The following is a 21,220-nucleotide window of genomic DNA, read 5'->3' as shown; positions in this document are numbered from 1 at the left end:
TAAATACTACATGACAATTGCAGTTATCATATGTAATTACTAGGATAATGCTGTATTATCCTCGTAGCTAACTTAAGTCAACATACGCTGCACCCAGCTTGTGGCATAAAGGGCTCTCTGGCTGCCCCGAGGCCCATTTCTCTGCTGATTTCCTGGGGACTCCCAGGACGCCTGTGCCTCCTCTGAGTGACTCACTCGCGTGACTCTTGTCTTCCAGGAGTGCCTCCACTGCCCTTCCATGGCGCTTAGCAGACAACAAGGATGTGCTGGTGTCAGAAGCCTCACTGGGATGGTGGTGAGTCGCTCATCTAGGCTGAGCAGTGGTCCAGACCGAGGCCAGGAACTGCCCATATTACAGAGGGCGCCCCGAGCTGGAACGCGAGCTGTGCCTGTTCCTGAAGGTCTCTCCAGGCTGTGCCCAGATGGAAGATCACAGGGGAGCCCCCACCCTGAAGGCCAGTCGTTGGCAGCAAGGACGGGCTCCTGCAGGATGTCATGAAGAGCAGTGTTAGGGAGGGCGCGGGGTCCTCCAGCCTGAAGCCCTCCCTGCAGGCGCTGACTTGATGCTCCGAGGAAGGAACCGGGGCCACCTGGCCAGGATGGAGCCCTGCCCTCCGTGTCCTCGTCTCTCACCAGCAGGGGACTTGGCCACCCAAAACCTCGCTGTCTCTCTCCACCTCATTTTCCCAAGTGCGGTGGGACTGCAAGGGGAACTTCTTCACCACTGACAGCTCGGGGTGCTTTTGACCTGCGATCAGGCCATCCAGCCAGTGTGAAGATTGTGTGGGGCAGGAGTCCCTCCCTGAAGGTACACTCCCAGTGGGGAGACCTCATCGTCAAGGTCAAGATAAGTCACAGACGAGGCAGATACTTCCTCCCCCCTGGCCTGATTCTAGGACCTGAGCCATTAGCCCAGGACCCCGCAGTGCATCTAAGCTTCACTGGATCTGGTTCCTGTTGCAGACAGCCTGTGGGGCAGGGATGGCTGGGAGACGAGCCCTGACACAGGTCTAGTGTTGTGTCCCCAGCTTTGAAGGAAGTCCCCACTAGTGGCTGGAAGGTCACCCAATCTGCTCGGGGGCAGGTTGAGAGCTTTGTGAAGCTGTCAGTGTACCGGGGATCTCCCCTCTCCGTTTTGCTAAAAAGAGGCTCCTGCCCTCTTGTAGGGAGAGGAGGAGGAGCAGGGGTTTCTGATGGCCCTCCAGCTGCACCCTAGGGTGTGGAGCTCACACGGGAAGCCCATGCTGTCTCCACAGTAGTCAACCCCCTTGTGCCAGGCACCCAAGGCTTCCCAGACCCCTGTCCAGAGCTCTGAGAGGAAGGGAGGTTTGGGGACCTTAAAAGGGCTGCCTGTCCCCTGGGCAGACGGGGAGGAGCAGCCTCAGCTGCCACCCTGTGTGCTCGCACTGCCCAGACTGGAGCTGGGGGTCTTGTCCCTTCTGTGCTGGTGGCCCGAGGTGGAGGGCGGCCCACTGTGACCTCTTCACAGGACCTTGACCCACAGCTGTGTGAGTTCCAGGTGCCGAGGGAACAGGACAAAGTCTGGTTTATCTATGTCTTTGGGTGGAGTCTGATACTTCTCACCAGTGGACGCTTCCAATGTTATGTAACATTTTCATGAATCCTTCCACACATTTAATGAGAAACAATGAAATGTACAGTCGTTGGCCCTCCGAGCAGGTGCAGTGAGGAGGCCTAGAAAGAGGTGGTGTGAAGGTCCCCTGTCACCACCCCCACGATCCAGTGTGAGTACCCAAAGTAGATTCTCAGGAAGACTGAGGAGGCCCCTTCCAGGCTCTGAGCCCCCAGCCCCGGATACCCTAAGCCTCTAGCCCCAACCTGAGCCCAGGCAGGGCACAGCACAGGGACATTCGGAGAAACAAATACTTCCACACCTCCCTGCTCGTGCTCATGGGGGCACTCGACTTCAAAGGGTAGCCGGCACAGCCCTCTAAATGGAGCAGACGGTATTCTGGAGAATCGGCCTCTGGAGGAATGAGGGGTGGGGGCAGGAAGATTCCATGCTGGTGATCGAAACCTCCCCCAGCTCCAGGAGGCAAAGCTGGAGTGGCCAGGGGCTTGGTGGCCACGGCCCTTTGCTCAGGGAGGCAGCTCTGACTCCTAAGCGTGTGATTTTTGCACACAGCCTGACCTGTCTTGGTTTGGACCATGGCTCTCTTTGATCTTTCCCTCTTCTCAGGGGATGAAGACCCTAAAAAAGAATTTCATTTTGTATTTATTTTACCCTTTTACAGAACCTGTAGTAGAACCAGGGCTGGTCCCAGGGGTCTCTGCTGATTCTGAGTCTGGCCCCAGAGCCTCTTCTCTGGGAGGCAGGAGGCCCGTGGGGAGCAGAAGCTGGTTCCCTCCAACACAGGTGTTGACCCCGGAGCCTCACGGTTCTCACCATTCACGTCCTTGTCTTAAGGTTTCTTGTGCAGATTCGGGGATCGTGACCTTGAGGCTGCTCTAGCCTGCAGATGTGGATTTGAGGTCCTGCCCTGCTGAGGGAGGAGGGAGCCCTGTAATCACAAGGTCGCCGTTTGCTGGTTCTCCCCGGGCTGTGAGTACATCCTTGGGAAGGCTTTTCTCACTGCAGTAGCTGCACACGCTGCCCCGCTTTTGTACTTTAGCTTCCGGTCCATGACTGACTGGTTCCTCAGCGTTTTAACACCCACCTGGTCCCTGGAAACCCCTCTGATTCTGGTGGGCCTGTCTCTGCACAGAGCCAGACCCATTCTTGGCTCCGTGCCGTGCATCTTTTGGACCCCACCCCACCCCCCAAATTCCAGCTGAGAAGCCCCTGGACAAGAGCTCAGGTATTTGGAAGGTGCCCTTCAGTCAATCTGGAGTCAGGCAGGGGGATGTTGTTCCCAGGATTCTCTTCCCATCCCCTGTCCTGCACCAGGGTCTCTTCTTCCTGAGGCGGGAGTCCTGAGTCCTGCTTCTCTTCTCTGAGCCACTCCTGCTGAGGGTCTCCTGGGGTGTCTCTCTCTCTTGAACTGGTGATAGATTCTTGTCCTGTTTGCTGTCCTCCCCATTCAGAGGGGCCTCTGAGGGCCTGGAGCAGTATGAGGGGCCTGTCCTGGCCATGTGACCCATTGAAGTGTTGGAATAGCTGAGGTGGGGACTTGTGTGTGAGAATTTGGGCCCGCGGAGAATGTGGGGTCAGGTGAGGAGAGAGGCCCCAGAGATCAAGTGGATGTTAACGAGGTCTCCGTTTCAGAATCCGGCTGCGGTCTGGGGGTGGAAGGGAAGAGGCAGGTGTGGGGTGACAGGTGGTCCTTAATCAGCATGGACTCAGTGGTAAGGATGGATCTGGGCAGAGAAGCTCCTGTGGAGGTGATGACTCAGAAAGTGAGGGGGTGGGTGGACAGGGAGGTGGACACTAGAGTGAGTGAGGATGCCATGGGTGTGAGGAGACATACACGGAGCCCACTCCCCCGCCTGCCCCTAGCGTGGAATGGCTGCTTCCACAGGTGCTCTGACACTCTCGGAGCAGAGATCTGCTGTGAAGTGCACCAGACTGACCTTCAAGAGAAGGCCAGCGCAGGTGCTTGCAGGAGACAGGAGCTACCAGGTGCATCCTCCCTGATGGCGGGGACAGCCACCCTAGCAAGGACTCAGGTCCCCATCACTGCCTTCATGACCCCCTTCATCCCTCCCCCAAGCTCTGCTTCCCCATGGTTCTCCCACTGGTGTCAAGTCAGCCTGCTCCAGAACACCGTGGTCTAGACGGGAAGGGGGACACCTGAGTCACGGAGGAGAAGGATCGGCTTTGCTCAGAGAAGGTCGAGCCTGTGCTGCCCTAGGGTCTCTCCAGGTAGGGAGGCTCCAGCCTAGGGCCAGTGCTGAAGGCAGGAGCAGGGGCTCTGTCAGGAGGCTTCGGGACCCGGGGCATTTGGAAGGTAGCCCCCCCATCCCCACTGCTATGCCTGGGGACCCAACCTGTTCCCCTGGAGTCAGGATCTAGTGCTTCCTGAGAATTCCCACTGACCCCAGTGTTGGTTTGAAATAGAGGCAACAGGAGAAGGACACAAGCACCACTGAATTTCGGGTCCTGCCCAGGATCCCCTCACTCACTCATGCTGCGGTTATTTCCCATGTGGTGGAAAAGGCAGCGGTTCTTGAATTGAGTAATGAGACAGCAAGAAGATCCCCAGCCCAGAGAAAAATGAAGAAGAACCCTGTACCGCAGTGTGGTTGAAGGCAGAGGACTGCACACAGTCCCGCCTTGTCTGCCGCTCGCTTCTCCTCAGGCATGAAGCTTAGAGAATGTGCGTCCCTGCGCGGGTTCCAGGACCACCTCTCAGAGCTGTGGGACAGGCACAAATGGTTATTGGCTGCGGGGAGGGGACAGACGCGACCCTGATGGGAGGGCCACTCTGCCACCATCCAGCTGTCAGCCACCACCCCTCCTGGCCCCTTGGTTCGTCTTCCTTCTCTGTGGTTTCCTCTTTTCTGCTACAATCTTTCAGTATAAGTGTGTTCACCCCACACACACGCCTCGTGCAGTTTCTCCTGAGCCCACGAGAAGTCCAATATTAGATGGCTCCCCTTTCCTCTGTGGAGGGTGAATAACTTTCAGAATGTTTCCTATTCGCATGACAATAGTAACAAAAATACAACCCAGGGACCGAGTGCCACTATCTTCAGAGCGCAGGGCGGCAGGTGTTCGCACACTGAACACACTTGGAAGCTACCAGGCTGTCACAGGCTGGGCTTCCCCAGCCCCGGGGCCTCCTTGCTGTCCCTGCAGTCACTTGTCACTAGGCCCAGCTCTCTGAGCCTCCCCACTGGCCTCTGCTGACCTCTAGCCGCACTGGTTATCCCCAGAGGCTCAGCTTATGCCTGCCTTGTGTTGTCATTTTCACTTCACAGTAACCGGTTACTCTGAGACCGACGTGAAGGTGGTTCCCACGCTACACAGGAGGAAAGGAGCGAGCGCAGGGCGATGACTTGGGACACGGCGGGTGAGGGTCCAAACAGGGACCCCACCGCAGTGTCAGTTTCTTCACCTTCTAACCATGCTGGGAACGCAGCCCGGCAGCCTGGACACCAGGCCTGCTCAGCAGGGGCAGAGGTGCCGGAACCGGCAGTGGCCTGCAGCGGTGCTGGGCTGGCTCTGGCACACTGCTGAGCTCTCTCCGCTCTGGTTGTCTGGATCCTCGGCAGGTCTGAGGCTCTGAGCGGGGAGGGGAGTTGCCTAAGGCCACTGTGGCCAGGTGACACAGTCAGATTTGAGTCCAGGCCAGGTGAGTGACCATTGTTTTCTTTTCCATTTGATGAAGGAGAGCAGGAAATGTGGCCAGGTAGGGTTACACGAGTCCTCTTTCCAGAAGCCTTGCATCTGCAAATGGTTGGGGCTGAACTTAAATGAAGTCCTAGAGGGCTGTGTCTGTACTGCATATTAGATGCTACGTGAACCCTGGAATCCTTCTCCTTTGCTGTACCCCTTTAGAAAAATCGGAAAAGCTCCCTCTGATATGTTCATTATTATTTCAGTTATCATATACACATGTACTATGGGTGCAAAATACTATCCACAGTAAAAGTTATATCCTAATTAAAATGTTTAAAAGGTAATTTGGAATAAAACATTTTTAAAACTATATTTGTCCTTAAATTATTATAAGGATATATCATTTATCTTCACAAAATATTATATAACATTAAGTTCTAGACACAACAACAAAGAATGGAAAAATGGGCAGATGTCCTGGAGAGACATTTCTCCAAGGAAGAAATACAGATGGCTAATAGGTACATGAGGCTTCCCTGGTGGCTCAGAGGTTAAAGCGTCTGTCTCCAATGCAGGAGACCCGGGTTCGATCCCTGGGTTGGGAAGATCCCTGGAGAAGGAAATGGCAACCCACTCCAGTACTCTTGCTTGGAGAATCCCACGGACAGAGGAGCCTGGTAGGCTACAGTCCACGGGGTTGCAAAGAGTCGGACACAACTGAGCGACTTCACACACACACACAATAGGTACATGGAAAGATGCTCAGCATCCCTATTAAAGAGATGCAAATCTAAACTGCAATGACATTCCAACTCACGCTGCTCAGCGTGGCCATCCGTAAAAGGTCCACAAGTAAGAAACGCAGGCGCAGGTGTGGAGAAAGGAGAACGCACCTGCAGTGTTAGGGGGTGTTTATGTTGGCACAGCCACTGTAGCAAATTGTATGGATTTTCTCAGAAAATGAAAAATTACCATAGGATCCAGCATTCCCGTTTCTGGGCATATATCCAGACAAAACTGTAATTCAAAACCATACGTGCACCCCTATGTTCACAGCGGCACTGTCCACAGTGGACAGGATGTGGAAACAAAGTCAACATCCATCAACAGATGAACGGATAAAGAAGACGTACAAATACACATGATGGAATATTTCTCAGCCATAAAATAGAACAAAATAATACCATCTGCAGCCATACAGATGTAACTAGAGATCGTCACTCTAAGTGGAGTAAGAAGACAAATGCCATGCGACATCACTTTATATGCAAGGTAAAGTATGACACAAACGAGCGTGTGAAACAGACAGAACCATGGACACAGGGGAGACTGGCAGTTGCCAAAGGGGACTGTGGTGGGGGAGGGGTGGGCTGTGAGCTTGGGATCTGCAGATACAAGCTCGTATGTAGAGAGTGGATAAACAAGGTCCTATTGTAAGCAAGGGGACTATATTCAATATCCTTCAATAAACCATAATGGAAAAGAAAGTGAAAAAATATAAACCTATGTATAACAGAATCTCTTTGCTGTACAGCAGTAATTAATAGATTTTAAATTAACACTTCAACTGAAAAAAAAGATATTTTACTAATATTAATGTTTTCAAAGCATTAAAATTTCCAAACCCACAAAATGTCCAACACCAAGAATGAACTCATGATCGTGATGTGCCAGTGCAGTCTCGTCAGCTGTAACGCAGGTACAGCTTTGGTGTGGACTATACACACTAGACAGGGAGGTGTGCCCATGTGAAGGGCAGAGGAGGCATCTGGGGAATCTCTGTGCTTTCCCTGAGTTTTTCTCTGAACCTTAAGCTGCACTAAGGGAAGTCTTAATTTAAAAAATATCAAATTACTATTACTTAAAAATCTGAAAGATTATAAAATATTGACTGCCATAATATTTCAATGACATCGATGACGGAGCATTCTTCAGTTCCCTCCTGTCTGATTCACACCTTAAATAAGATAACAGGATAAAATGTGTAAAGCAAGAAAATTGTTTTTTTACTCTAAAACCATTATTGGCAAAAACATCCCCAAACTATTTTATGTTGAAATTAACAGGAAAGCCTGGCATGCTGCAGTACATGGGGTTGCAAAGAGTCAGACACAACTGAGTGACTGAATTGAACTGAAAAGGAGATTTATAGTAAAAGTACCTGATCCAGACTGCTCCCTTACAATACTGATTACCAGTTTTAAATGAATGACATCTTTCTCCCCTCTTGATCTGAATATTCTCTTTCAGTGCTTCTCACATTGGAACCTGAATCAGAATCACATGGTGGGGTGGGGTTGGGGCATGTGGAACACAGATTACACTGCCCTACCTTCAGTGTTCTGACCCCGTAAGTTTGGACTGAAGCCTAATACTTGCATTTTTAACAAGTTCTGAAGTGGGTGATAGCCCTTGTCCTGGGACCACAATTTGTGAACTGCTCACATATTGAGTTGGCCAAAAGCTTCTTTCTTTTTTTTTTTTCCTGTAAGATGGCTCTTGCAGGGCCTAGCTGTTTTTCACTTTAGTCAAAAGTTTGTTGTATGTTACAGCTCTCATATCACTGTGCATTAAACAAAACATCAAAATTGGTGAACATTTGTGTAAGCATTATAATATCAAAGATGCAAGAAAAGACAGCATTTTTGGTATAGTATGCTTTATTATTTCAAGAAAGATAAAAAAGCAACTGAAATGCATAAAAAAGATTTGTGCAGTATATGGAGAAGGTGCTGTGACTGATCAAACGTGTCAATAGTAGTTTTTAAACTTTTCTGCTGGGGTTTTCTCACTGGACTATGGTCCATGATCTGGTAGACCTGTTGAAGTTGATAGCAATCAAATGGAGACATTAACTGAGGACAATCAAGTTAAGCCATTCGGGAGAGAGCAGACACAATCAGTTCAGTTCAGTCACTCAGTCATGTCCAACTCTTTGAGACCCCATAACCTGCAACAGACCAGGCCTCCCTGTCCAACACCAACTCTCAGAGCCCACCCAAACTCATGTCCATTGAGTTGGTGATGCCATCCAACCATCTCATCTTCTGTCATCCCCTTTTCCTCCTGCCCTCAATCTTTCCCAGCATCAGAGTCTTTTCCAATGAGTCAGCTCTTCGTATCAGGTGGCCAAAGTATTGGAGTTTCAGCTTCAACATCAGTCTTTTCAATGAACACCCAGGACTCATCTCCTTTAGGATGGACTAGTTGGATCATCTTGCAGTCCAAAGGACTCTCAAGAGTCTTTTACAACACCACAGTTCACAAGCATCAATTCTTTGGTGCTCAGCTTTCTTTATAGTCCAACTTTCACATCCATACATGACCACTGGAAAAACCATAGCCTTGACTAGATAGACCTTGATTGGCAAAGTAATGTCTCTGCTTTTTAAATGCTGTCTAGGTTGGTCATAACCTTCCTTCCAAGGAGTAAGCGTCTTTTAATTTCACGGCTGCAATCAGCATCCGCAGTGAATTTGGAGCCCAAAAAAATAAAGTCTGACACTGTTTCCCCATCTATTTCCCATGAAGTGATGGGACCAGATGCCATGATCTTCGTTTTCTGAATGTTGAGCTTCAAGCCAACTTTTTCCACTCTCCTCTTTCATTTTCATCAAGAGGTTCTTTAGTTCTTCTTCACTTTCTGCCATAAGGGTGGTGTCATCTGCATATCTGAGGTTATTGATATTTCTCCCAGCAATCTTGATTCCAGCTTGTGCTTCTTCCAGCCCAGTGTTCCTCATGATGTACTCTGCATATAAGTTAAATAAGCAGGGTGACAATATACAGCCTTGATGTACTCCTTTTCCTATTTGAAAGCAGTCTGTTGTTCCATGTCCAGTTCTTGCTTCCTGACCTACATACAGATTTCTCAGGAGGCAGATCAGGTGGTCTGGTATTCCTATCTATTGAAGAATTTTCCACAGTTTATTGTGATCCACACAGTCAAAGGCTTTGGCATAGTCAATAAAGCAGAAATAGATGTTTTTCTGGAACTCTCTTGCTTTTTCAATGATCCATTGGATGTTGGCAATTTGATCTCCGGTTCCTCTGCCTTTTCTAAAACCAGCTTGAACATCTGGAACTTCACGGTTCACGTATTGCTGAAGCCTGGCTTGGAGAATTTTGAGGATTACTTTACTAGAATGTGAGATGAGTGTAATCGTGCAATAGTTTGAGCATTCTTTGGCATTTCCTTTCTTTGGGAATGGAGTGAAAACGGACCTTTTCCAGTCCTGTGGCCACTGACATATTCAGTGCAGCACTTTCACAGCATCATCTTTTAGGATTTGAAATAGCTCAACTGGAATTCACCTCCACTAGCTTTGTTTGGAGTGATGCTTCCTAAGGCCCACTTGACTTTACATTTCAGGATGTCTGGCTCTAGGTGAGTCATCACACCATCATGATTAACTGGATCATGAAGATCTTTTTTGTACAGTTCTTCTGTGGTATTCTTGCCACCTCTTCTTACTATCTTCTCAAAATATCCAAATCACATGTTGAAAATAATTTGCACCAGTTTGGTTATATTAATTGCTTTGATTTTTGGGTTCCACATAAGTTGGGTGAAAAAAGCCTTCTTGATCATTCCCACATGTGATTCTCTACTGAGACGTAATGAAAATGTTCTGATTTTAAATAAAATTGTGATGGACAAAGAAACGTGGTTATTGTACAATAATGTGGAACGGAAGAGATTGTGGGGCCAGTGAAATGAGACACTGACAACAACATGAAAGTTGATCTCATCCAAAAAAGGAGATGTTATGTATGTGGTGGCATTGGAAGAAGTCCTCTAGTATGAGTTCCTTTTAGAAAACCAAATCATTAATTCCAACAAACACTGCTTCCAGTTAGTCCAACTGAAAACAGCACCTCAATGAAAATCGGCTGGAATTAGTCAACAGAAAATGCATGATCTTCCATTGCTGTTGTTTTAGTCGCTCAATCATGCCCGACTCTTTGAGACCGCAGGGACTGAAGCTGCCATGCTCCTCTGTTCATGGGATTTCCCAAGTAAGGGTACTGTAGTGGATTGTCATTTCCTTCTCCAATGGGATCGTCCCAATCCAGGGATCCAACTCCCATCTCCTGTATTGGCAGGTGGATTATTACTCAGCCACCTGGGAAGGGCAATCATCCATTAGGATAACGCAAGACTGCATGTTGCTTTGATGACCAGGCAAAAACTGTTATAGCTTGGCTTGGAAGTTCTGATTCATTGGCCATATTCACCAGATATTGCACATTTGGATTTACATTTATTTCGGTCATTACAAAATTCTCTTATTGGAAAAAACTTCAATTCCCTGGAAGACTGTAAAGGGCACCAGAATAGTTCTTTGCTCAGAAAGATAAAAAGTTTTGGGAAAATGAAATTATGAAGTTACCTGAAAAATGACAGAAGGTAGTGGAACAAAACAGCAAATACCGTGTTCAATAAAGTTCTTGATAAAAATGAAAAAAGTGTCTTTTTTTTTTTTCAAAGCCGAAGAAACTTTTTGGTCAACCTGATACTTGGTAGAATTTGAAAGAGAAATGTGGGAATTCCCTGGCATTCCAGTAGTTAGGACTCTAGGCTAACACTGCATGGGGCCAGGGTTTCATCCCTGATCTAGGAAATGAGATCTCATATACCAAGCAGCGTGGCCCCCCCAAAAAAAAACTTAAGAAAGGCAAAGTTGTATTCTCCTTGAGGTTCATCTTACATGGTCCAAGATATCTAGTCAGGGAGCCTCCCAACAGGAAATGTAGTGGCCAGGATAAAACTTTGCTATCTTCACATTAGCACAGACTAAATGGGCTTTTTTCTACCTAGAAATGCTCTGAGTAGGGACAATTAAAAAAAAAACAAAAAACGACGCCTGATGTTCCAACATAACTGCCTTAGAGAAAGTGCTCAAAACTATTTTCTTCGGAAAGAGTTTCTGCTGCTTATGACAGGTGTTTGAGCTGAAGCAAAGGAGCTACCAGTAATGGCTAATGGTCCAGTGCTGTGGACACCAAGTAAATCAAATGTTGGAAGACAGGAGATTCCAGAATGAGTGATGGGAAATAATCCAATTATCTTCCTTTGAGAAGTATAAATTCATGGTAAAGAAAGAGAAGTCAGCCATACTAGCTATACTTGCTATTGTTCTGGTTTCCCTGAAGCTTTCAGTACCTGACCTCTTGTCAGGTCTGAACCCAGAGGGGTCCTATGAATGCAAGTGCCCCATGTGCAGCTGGCAGAGACCAGGTAAGGGTTGGTAAGATTCTAGTACAAGTTTCAAAGCTATTTCTGACACCAGTTTCGTGTCTGACAATCCTGACACTTTGTCCTCAGAGAAAACTTCAGATTCCACAGGTTCAGGGCTCCGTGTTACAAGGCAGCCCCTCCCCCACTTTAGATGCAATCATGGCTCCAGGTGGTCAGCTGTGCTTCTAGTGGACCCACTAGAGTGCAGAGGTTCCAATGACCCTTCTTGAGTTCAATTAATTTGCTTACAGAACTCAGAGAAATCTTTTATTGATTAGATTATCATTTTTTTTAAAAAAGGCTGTAACTCAGGGACAGCCAGATGGAAGATGTGACTCAAGCAAGGTGAGGGGAAAGGGCATGAGCTTCCCTGTCCTTTTCAAATCCAAATCTGTTCACCGACCTGGAAGCTTTCCAAACCAGTCCTTTTGGGTTTTTACAGAGGCTTCATTACAGAGACCTGATTAACTCATTAGACACTGGTGATTGGTTCAAACTCCAGCTCCTCTCTCCTCCCTGTAACCTGGGGTTCTGATAAGGTCAGGCAGCCCCTACTCTTTGGTCACCAGGATGCTCTCCAAAGGTCACCTCATTAACATAACAAAGCCCATTTATCACTTTCACACTTAACAAATTCCAGTGGCTTTAGTAGCTGGGCCAGCAACCAGGAGAAATACCAAATACATATTTCTTACTATAAATCACAACATTCAGGTCACAGGATAGCACCTTTCCTGAGTGCGGATCAGCCCTTGATCATTATACTGGTTTTATCTAAGGTCTCTAGAGATCTAAATTCCCTGCCCACTGAAGGCAAGGCTTTGGGGTACAGGAAATGTGTATATTTTGAGTAAAATTATAAAGAATACAGATTCCCCCTTGTGAACCTATTTGGGGAGCTACACTGGATTTGAAAACTTCAGGAAGTCTGCATGAACCAGGTCAATCAGCATGATTACAGTTGAAGGATTTATTTTCAAAGATGAAATCTAAACAACCTCTCAGTGACCCCAGAATGATGGGAGATCAGGGCCTTCCATGCATTTGAGCACTTGGAATTAATCCCCACTCCCATAACATGAACACTTTTCAGAAATATGTGACACTCTATATCAATATGTGCCCAAAGATAACTAGTGTGAAAATAGTGTGCTACATCTCAGAATCCGAGGATCAGTTAATGAGGCCTCAGTGCAGATAAGGACTCTGTAAGCCCCAGAAGCCACAGAACATTCTTTTCTTTTTTTTTTTTTTTAACTTTTTATTTTACATTGGAGCATAGTTGATGAATAATGTTGTTAGTTTCGGCTGTATAGCAGAGTGAACATTCTCATTAATGTGACTCAGCTCTTTACTCTGAGGCCTGGGTAACGTGAGTCTAATAAGAATACATTCTGACTGGCTTCTGCTGGTTTTATCAGCCGTCAGCATCAACAGCCTAAATAGAGGTCCCATTGACTGGGTGGAGGCTCTTTTTATAGAAGAGAAGCTATGTGAAAAGACAATGTGGTCCCCTCCATATGCTCCCTCCTGCTTATTCACAGAAATTATTCCACCTACAAGTACACTGTTTGCAATTAGAGACAGTGAATACATCCATCACTTGCTTCAAATTATTTGGGGACCAGTGCTCTCAGAGCTGTGTCCTAGGTTATTTTTGTCGCTCACCTATTATGTCTTGGGCTGGAAGAAGCACAAGCTGGAATGAAGATTGCTGGGAGAAATATCAATAACCTCAGATATGCAGATGACACTACCCTTATGGCAGAAAGTGAAGAGGAACTCAAAAGCCTCTTGATGAAAGTGAAAGAGGAGAGTGAAAAGGTTGGCTTGAAGCTCAACATTCAGAAAACAAAGATCATGGCATCTGGTCCCATCACTTCATGGGAAATAGATGGAAAAACAGTGGAAACAGTGTCAGACTTTATTTTTTTGGGCTCCAAATTCACTGCAGATGCTGATTGCAGCCATGAAATTAAAAGACGCTTGTTCCTTGGAAGGAAAGTTATGACCAACCTTGATAGTATATTAAAAAGCAGACACATTACTTTGCCAACCAAGGTCCGTCTAGTCAAGGCAATGTTTTTTCCCGTGGTCATGTATGGATGTGAGAGTTGGACTGTGAAGAAGGCTGATCGCCGAAGAATTGATGCTTTTGAACTGTGGTGTTGGAGAAGACTCTTGAGAGTCCCTTATACTGCAAGGAGATCCAACCAGTCCATTCTAAAGGAGATCAATCCTGGATGTTCATTGGAGGGACTGATGCTGAAGCTGAAACTGCAATACTTTGGCCACCTCATGCGACGAGTTGACTCACTGGAAAAGACTCTGATGCTGGGAAAGGTTGGGGGCGGGAGGAGAAGGGGACGACGGAGAATGAGATGGCTGGATGGTATCACCAACTCTGTGGACATGAGTTTGAGTGTACTCCGGGAGTTGGTGATGGACAGGGAGGCCTGGCGTGCTGTGATTCATAGGGTCGCAGAGAGTCGGACACGACTGAGCGACTGAACTGAACTGAACTGACTGATTATGTCTTTTTGTACCTTCTGATCCCAGTTGAAAACTATGTGCACATCCAGACAAAAGAAGAAACAAGAGTGAGAAAAAGAAGAAAAATTAAATTAAAAACTCGATATGATGCTGATAGCAGAGGTCCTACCTATGTTGTTGTTGTTTTTAATAATTTGGAGCTTAAATATGCTTTTCCAGCTGTAGTCTCTGGTGGCATTTGTGTCAGAACAGCATACCTGAGTAGGGGTCAAAAGGAAGGCATGTAAAATAAACCATAAAGGTTTTCTAGTCCTTTATACCAACACCGGAGAAGGCAATGGCAGGCCACTCCAGTACTCTTGCCAGAAAATTGCATGGACAGAGGAGCCTGGTGGGCTGCAGTCCATGGGGTCGCTACTAGTCGGACACGACTGAGCGACTTCACTTTCACTTTTCACTTTCACACATTGGAGAAGGAAATGGCAACCCACTCCAGTGTTCTTGCCTGGAGAATCCCAGGGACAGCGGAGCCTGGTCAGCTGCCGTCTATGGGGTCGCACAGAGTCGGACACGACTGAAGCGACTTAGCAGCATACCAACACCGTGCTGACCCTGGGCAAAGAGTGACCCATGCTGACAGACATACAGATACACAAAATTGTTGAAAACAAATAGATAAAAACCAGCATGAAACAAATAAGACAAAATTGCCCTTTCATGGGATCTCCCTATAGTCCAGTGGTTAAGACTTCACCTTCCAATGAAGAGAGTGCATGTTGGATCCCTGATGGGGAGCTAAGTTCCCATTTGCTTTGCAGCCAAAAAAAAAACCAAAACACAAAAACAGAAATGAAGCAATATTTTAACAAATTCAATACAGACTAAAACATGTCCTCATCAAAAAAAAACTTAAATTTTTAAAAATTGTCCTTCTCGGACGTTAATACATAACAGAGAACTGAAATCCTCTGAAATTAATAGTTAAAATGTCCGAAGACCAAAAAGTCAGTGGGATGTACCAAAGAGTGCTAACCTCATCATGCAAATGTCCTCTGGGGTGTGATCCTTCTGAGGACCAATCTGTGACTCCCCAGGGGGCTGTCCGGAAACTAGACATGGCCACACCCTCTGCTCACCTGGTCATTCCCTGGTCCACTTCTGAAGCATCCAGACGTGTGCTGCAGATGGGAGACATGGACACAATGAAAGAGGCTGCAAGTGGCAGAAGGCCTGGCCAGCAGAAACAAGGTGTCTCCCACAGGGAAAATGGAAGGATTTCCTCCAAGGAAAACCTGTCTGTAAAAGAGAAGGGAGGAGAGCAACATCCCTCAGAAAGACAGAGAGAAAAACGAAGCATGGAGACACAAGAGGCCTCTCAGAGCAAAGCAGGTAAGATGCCAGATTCTTTATGGCAGACATCTGTTTTGAGTGATCCTGGAGAGAATTTGGGAGACAGTAGAAATTGGGCTGGGGGACAGAGGAACACATGCCCGATGTGACCCTGACACCTTTGAAAGGGGAAGAGAAACCCAGGGTGAAGTCCTGATCCCCTGTGATCTGGGGCTCCACCAGCTATGTCATCCTTGAGGTCTGAACTGGAGATGGGTTTCCTGGGGAATGTCTGCCAGGCAGCTCAGGAACTACTCTGTCCAGGTAAAATGTTCATGGAGGGAGAGAGGGGCTGGAAGAAACCAGAGTTTGGGGAAGGGGATGGCACGGAGGTGGAGGAGCAGTGGGACTCGGAACCTTCTCTAATCCACTCTCCCCAGATTCCAGAAGTAGGTCAGGGAACACTCACCCTGTCCTCCTCTCCACCCACAGAGGTCACCAGGCACAAGCGATGCAGAAGCCCGGATGGCTCCCCTCAGAGTCACGAGAGAAACGGCCATGAAGAAGAGAAAGTGAGGGGACGACCACCCCCAGCCCAGTGGAGAGCTAAGCAGCATCCAAACTCCTGCAGAGCAGGACTTTACCACAGAGGAGGTAGGTTTCTGGGCTGGACTTGGTAGAGGTGGGGATGTGGGCAAAGACCCTGAGGGGCAAACTGAACCCCCAGAGGGCAGAGAAAGCCTCTGACCTTGGTGAGATGCCATGAAGTGGGAACAGGCTGAGGGGAAAGTGCCCAGGACTTGGCCCGGGTTGCCAGCAGATGTTGGGACAGGCCAACAGAGTCAGGTATGGTGCGGTGTGAGGCCTGGGGTGGAGGTGTTGCGACAGGCAAGCGGCTGTGGTGAATTTGAGGAGAACTTTCAGGGGCAGCGCACATCACAGGAACCCCTCCTGTTCCGTCTCCCTCCTAGGTTCTGCCCATACTTCCGGGCGTCTCCAGGACAGGGGGGCCCGGTTCCGATCGCCAGTGTGGGCCCGGGGCCAGAGACGCTGCCAGTACCACCCGGAGTCCAGGCCCGCCTCGCCCAAGCGCCCTCGCAGAACCCAGTCCCCTGAAGTCACCGCGCCCCTGGAGGAGCTCACGTCCAAGCTCTATAACCAGATGGGAGCCCTCGAAGTGGTCCTGGATGAGTTGCAGGCCCCGGGGGGCGCCTTCCTACCGGTGGCCACCGACCGCACGGAGCCCACGGCCTCGCAGCGCGCCTGGCTCAGCTGGCAGCTGACGCACGCGGGCGCCGCCCTGCACTGGGCGCTGGCGGCGCTGGATTCCCTGCTCGCCGCGCACCAGGGACCTCCGGGCCCGCAGGGCTACCCGCCCTGGGCGCCTGGGCCTTAGGGGCGCTCCCCGCCATTCCTCAAGCAGTGCAAGGCTCCGGCGAGGCATTTTGTACCCCGAGGCGACGAGTTTCTCCCCAGAGGACAGAAATCCTACTGTTTGATGTCAGCTCCTGCTGCTCAGGGAGATGTGTCATTGGGTCCAGAAGTCAGTCTGCAGGATGTGCATTCAGCGGACAACACTTCTTTAATCCTGCAGTTCAGATTGCATCCCCTAGTGATGTGATTTGTGCCTTTTCATCCCTCCCTATTTTCCTGTTTTATTTGAAAGAATGAAATGAGAAAGAGGGAGGGACACAGAGAGGGAAAGGGGGACGAAGAGGAGGAGGAGGAAGACGTACAGGCAGCTAGATGTTCAGACTGAGGTAGGGATCGAGTTATAGATAGATGTAGAAATAGGTCGATTCCTAGGGGTGGGTTCCACTGCAAAGAACAGTTGTCTTTTTTGGGTTTTACCAGAGATTGGGTTTCTTCAAGGTTATGCTTAGAAATCTACCTTGAACAACTCTATATCAAATGAGCTATCTGGGTTATATGATGAACTTTGTAGATTTTTGGCGTTGATATTAAAATTACATTTTACTTATGGACTACAATGTTCTCCATGTACTGCAATAAATAATTTAATATTACAATCCTTTGTCTGTGTATTTATCAGTGTCCTTGCAGGTCTTCTTGTAGGGTCTGGAATCTTTCATTAGCCTTCCTTTTCATATTCTCTTTATTCACTGTATCAACTTTAAAGAGATTTTACTTAGAATGCTAGATTCCACAGGAATGTAAGTGCACACATCAAGAAAATGTTCACACATGTATATGAACCTATGTTATCAACACTTCAGTTAAGACATGCAGTATTTCTGTCATGCCTTTGCAATCTTTATACCAACCAATATGAAAACTTGAAGTCGTGTCTTTAAAAAGCAGTTCCTTTTGACATTGTATTGAACTTTGTGTCTCACTGATTGGATGTATTGTGTGTGTGTGTGTGTGCGCTAAGTTACTTCAGTCATGTCCGACTCTTCGCCACGCTATGGACTGTAGCCCACCAGACTCCTTTGTCCATGGGATTCTCCAGGCAAGCATGCTGGAGTGGGTTGCTATGGCCTCCTTCAGGGGATTTTCCTGACTCAGGGATCGAACTTGGGGCTCCTGCATTGCAGGCGGTTTCTTTACCACTGAGCCCCTGGGAAGCCCCGGATGTGTTGTGCCTATCCATAGTTTTCCACTTGCCCGCACCACACTTCTTGAGTCTCTCTTCATCACTTACTCTTCATAACATAGAATGATAAGCATGGACGGTGAGAAATGGGCTGTATGTCAAGAGAACAATGAGAACATGCAAGTCAGAGCCCTGCAACTTCAATGTGAAGGCGTCTTCTCCAGGGGCCTGTTCCTGCAACTTCAATGTGAAGGCGTCTTCTCCAGGGGCCTGTCCCTGCAACTTCAATGTGAAGGCGTCTTCTCCAGGGGCCTGTTCCTGCAACTTCAATGTGAAGGCGTCTTCTCCAGGGACCTGTCCCTGCAACTTCAATGTGAAGGCGTCTTCTCCAGGGACCTGTCCCTGCAACTTCAATGTGAAGGCGTCTTCTCCAGGGGCCTGTTCCTGCAACTTCAATGTGAAGGCGTCTTCTCCAGGGACCTGTCCCTGCAACTTCAATGTGAAGGCGTCTTCTCCAGGGGCCTGTTCCTGCAACTTCAATGTGAAGGCGTCTTCTCCAGGGGCCTGTCCCTGCAACTTCAATGTGAAGGCGTCTTCTCCAGGGGCCTGTTCCTGCAACTTCAATGTGAAGGCGTCTTCTCCAGGGACCTGTCCCTGCAACTTCAATGTGAAGGCGTCTTCTCCAGGGGCCTGTTCCTGCAACTTCAATGTGAAGGCGTCTTCTCCAGGGGCCTGTCCCTGCAACTTCAATGTGAAGGCGTCTTCTCCAGGGGCCTGTCCCTGCAACTTCAATGTGAAGGCGTCTTCTCCAGGGGCCTGTCCCTGCAACTTCAATGTGAAGGCGTCTTCTCCAGGGACCTGTCCCTGCAACTTAAATGTGAAGGCGTCTTCTCCAGGGACCTGTCCCTGTAACTTAAATGTGAAGGCGTCTTCTCCAGGGGCCTGTCCCTGCAACTTAAATGTGAAGGCATCTTCTCCAGGGACCTGTCCCTGTAACTTAAATGTGAAGGCGTCTTCTCCAGGGACCTGTCCCTGCATGAGAAGGATAAAGACCCAGTCAAGGACGGAGACAAAGAGGTTTTTGAGGCCCGAGAGGACTCTCGAGGAGATGAAGAAGGTTCCAGATTCTTCTTTGTGAACATCACGGTTGGGAGGCGGCAGTAAGCTTTGCATATGCCATTCATCACTCTGAAATGCTAAGAAAACTGTTGTTTATTCTTCAAATGTCAACTGACATATCCTTTCTTCTGGGTAATTTATAATAATTCTAAGACTAGATTCCATGCTTTCACGGGACCATGTATCATTTTTGAAGCACTTATCATAGTCCTAATTTTAATTTTGTGTGCTCATTTGAATAATACTCATCTCTTCCCGTGGATCCTAAGCTCTCTAAATGGGTTAAGGATTTTTCCCGTTTTGTATTCACACTACCTGGCATAGTTCCTGGCACATAACAGAAGTGCAATAGATATCTCTAGGTAGAAAATGAATTACCAAATGCATGAACAAGAGAACACTGACACGTGGGATCACATCGTTCTCTTTATTTTGTGAATAAGTCTTAGAGAAGGCCCATGTGAGACATTTCCTAGAGACAACTGTAAGAAAGCCTATACAGTCAAGAGCCAAACTACAGGCTAATGGAGGGAACAGAGTTTCGAACTCAGGTACCTAAGATTGTATAGATGATAGAGTCTGATGATACGAGAGGAGGTAATAGAGATCATCTGAAGCAGAGACAATATCCCGGGGTTTTTTTGATTTGACAATTACCATACTCAGTTGAAAGTGTCAAAACATTTACCAAAACTCACATGTAAGTATTTAATCCACACACTGATCCTTATAATATTTACAAAGTTGATTCACATTTAACATTCACTCTTTTGGACTTTCCTGGTGGTCCAGTGGTTAAGACTCTGGGCTTCTACTGCAGGGCACACACACTCGATCCCTGGTTGGGAAACTAAAATCCAGCATGCCACTGAGCATAGCCAAAAAAAAAAAAAAAAATTCACTCTTTTACTATTCATTCTGAACTAGGAAACTGACTTCAATGTAGAGACAGGATGGAACTTCTTGGGTAAGTTGAAATGTTCCTGGTCCCCATTCCACGACCTATTCTTACCAGACTCCTTCGTTCTTCATTTCTCTCTGCTCTTTGCTTCCCTTCCTGCTCTCCAGTGCAGAGAATATCCATACCCTGCCTTGCCTATACTTTTCCACCCTAGTTCTGTCTCTGAATATTGCCTCTTGGCAAGGGCTCTATGAGGATAATTAGACAATTACTCAGAATCAAGGGCTTGGAGAGTTGTTACAGTTGAGAACAGCCTTTTGTTTAGAGATATGTTGGAATTTGTTTGGATTTGTGAGGAAACACTAATGTTCAAGCAAAGCCTGGAGAAACTGGCCTGCCTGTCTCCTTTTAACACTAGCTAGGAGAAGACAGAAAGCAGAGACCTTTTTTTTTTTTTTAAAACATAATTAGTGGACCTCTTAGGATTGTGCTCTAGGGACAAAGTCAGGACTTTATCTGAGGAGTGAAAGTCGCTCAGTCATGTCTGACTCTTTGCAACCCCACGGACTATACAGTCTATGGAATTCTCCAGGCCAGCAAACTGGAGTGGGTAGCCTTTTCCTTCTCCAGGGGATCTTCCCAACTGAGGGATTGAACCCAGGTCTCCCGGATTGCAGGCGGATTCTTTACCAGCTGAGGGGCAGCAATTGCCATACTCAGATGGTGAGGCTCAAAGATGCTCTATCTGGGACACAGAGGGAGGGGCTGTGTTTCCTGTAGATGAAGAGGAATCTCAATTACTATTTATCCTTCAATTTTTGCTGAATCTTTAGTTTTCTACTGCTGCAGACCACATTATCACTAACTTTACTGGATTAAAACAACACAAATTTATTATCTGAGTTTCAGTAAGTCTGAAGTCTGAGCATGGTATGGCTGGGTTCCCATCAAGGGCACACAAAGTTGAAATTCAGGTGTTGGGTGATCGTGTCCTAATCTCACGCTCCACTAGAGAAACACATGCTTCCAGACCCCCTCAGGTTTTCGGCAGAAATCATTTACTCTGCAGTCGCAGGAGTAACAACTCCTTGTTAGTCATTGTTGCGCTCAGTCATGTCTGACTCTTTGCAAGCTTATGTACTGTAGCCCACCAGGCTCCTCTGTCCACGGAGTTTTCCAGGTAAGAATACTGGAGTAGGTTGCCTTTTCCTACTGTCATGCTAGTGGTAGACCAAAAACCACTCTCAGTTCTCAGATGTGGCTTTCAGGTCTTTACTATGTAGCTCCATCCACAGACATTCTCATATCTGGAATTTCTGACTACTAGAAGGGTCCAGT

At 47.6% G+C, this 21,220-nt stretch overlaps 1 protein-coding gene across 1 annotated transcript; it reads left to right on the top strand.

Moving 5' to 3' along the window:
* The first annotated feature begins 15,163 nt into the window (after positions 1–15,163).
* Positions 15,164–16,701, top strand: LOC148777503 (uncharacterized). The gene is made up of 3 exons (XM_088837756.1): positions 15,164–15,365; positions 15,798–15,959; positions 16,277–16,701. Exons 1-3 carry the CDS (start codon positions 15,170–15,172, stop codon positions 16,699–16,701), a joined length of 783 nt encoding a protein of 260 aa, XP_088693882.1. The 5' UTR covers positions 15,164–15,169.
* Positions 16,702–21,220: the final 4,519 nt, after the last annotated feature.

Source organism: Moschus berezovskii, chromosome 7 (assembly GCF_049115385.1).
Source record: "Moschus berezovskii isolate FMDL1 chromosome 7, NW_MosBer_1.0, whole genome shotgun sequence".
Classification (NCBI taxonomy): Eukaryota; Metazoa; Chordata; class Mammalia; order Artiodactyla; family Moschidae; genus Moschus; species Moschus berezovskii.
The sequence above is the reverse complement of the archived record's forward strand: the minus strand, read 5'-3'. Positions and strand labels throughout refer to the sequence as shown.

Coding starts and splice junctions, on each gene's coding strand:
- LOC148777503 (XM_088837756.1), top strand. CDS start 15,170: ATGGACACAATGAAAGAGGCTGCAAGTGGCAGAAGGCCTGGCCAGCAG. Junction 15,366..15,797: donor GGCCTCTCAGAGCAAAGCAG/GTAAGATGCCAG, acceptor CTCCACCCACAG/AGGTCACCAGGCACAAGCGA. Junction 15,960..16,276: donor AGGACTTTACCACAGAGGAG/GTAGGTTTCTGG, acceptor TCTCCCTCCTAG/GTTCTGCCCATACTTCCGGG.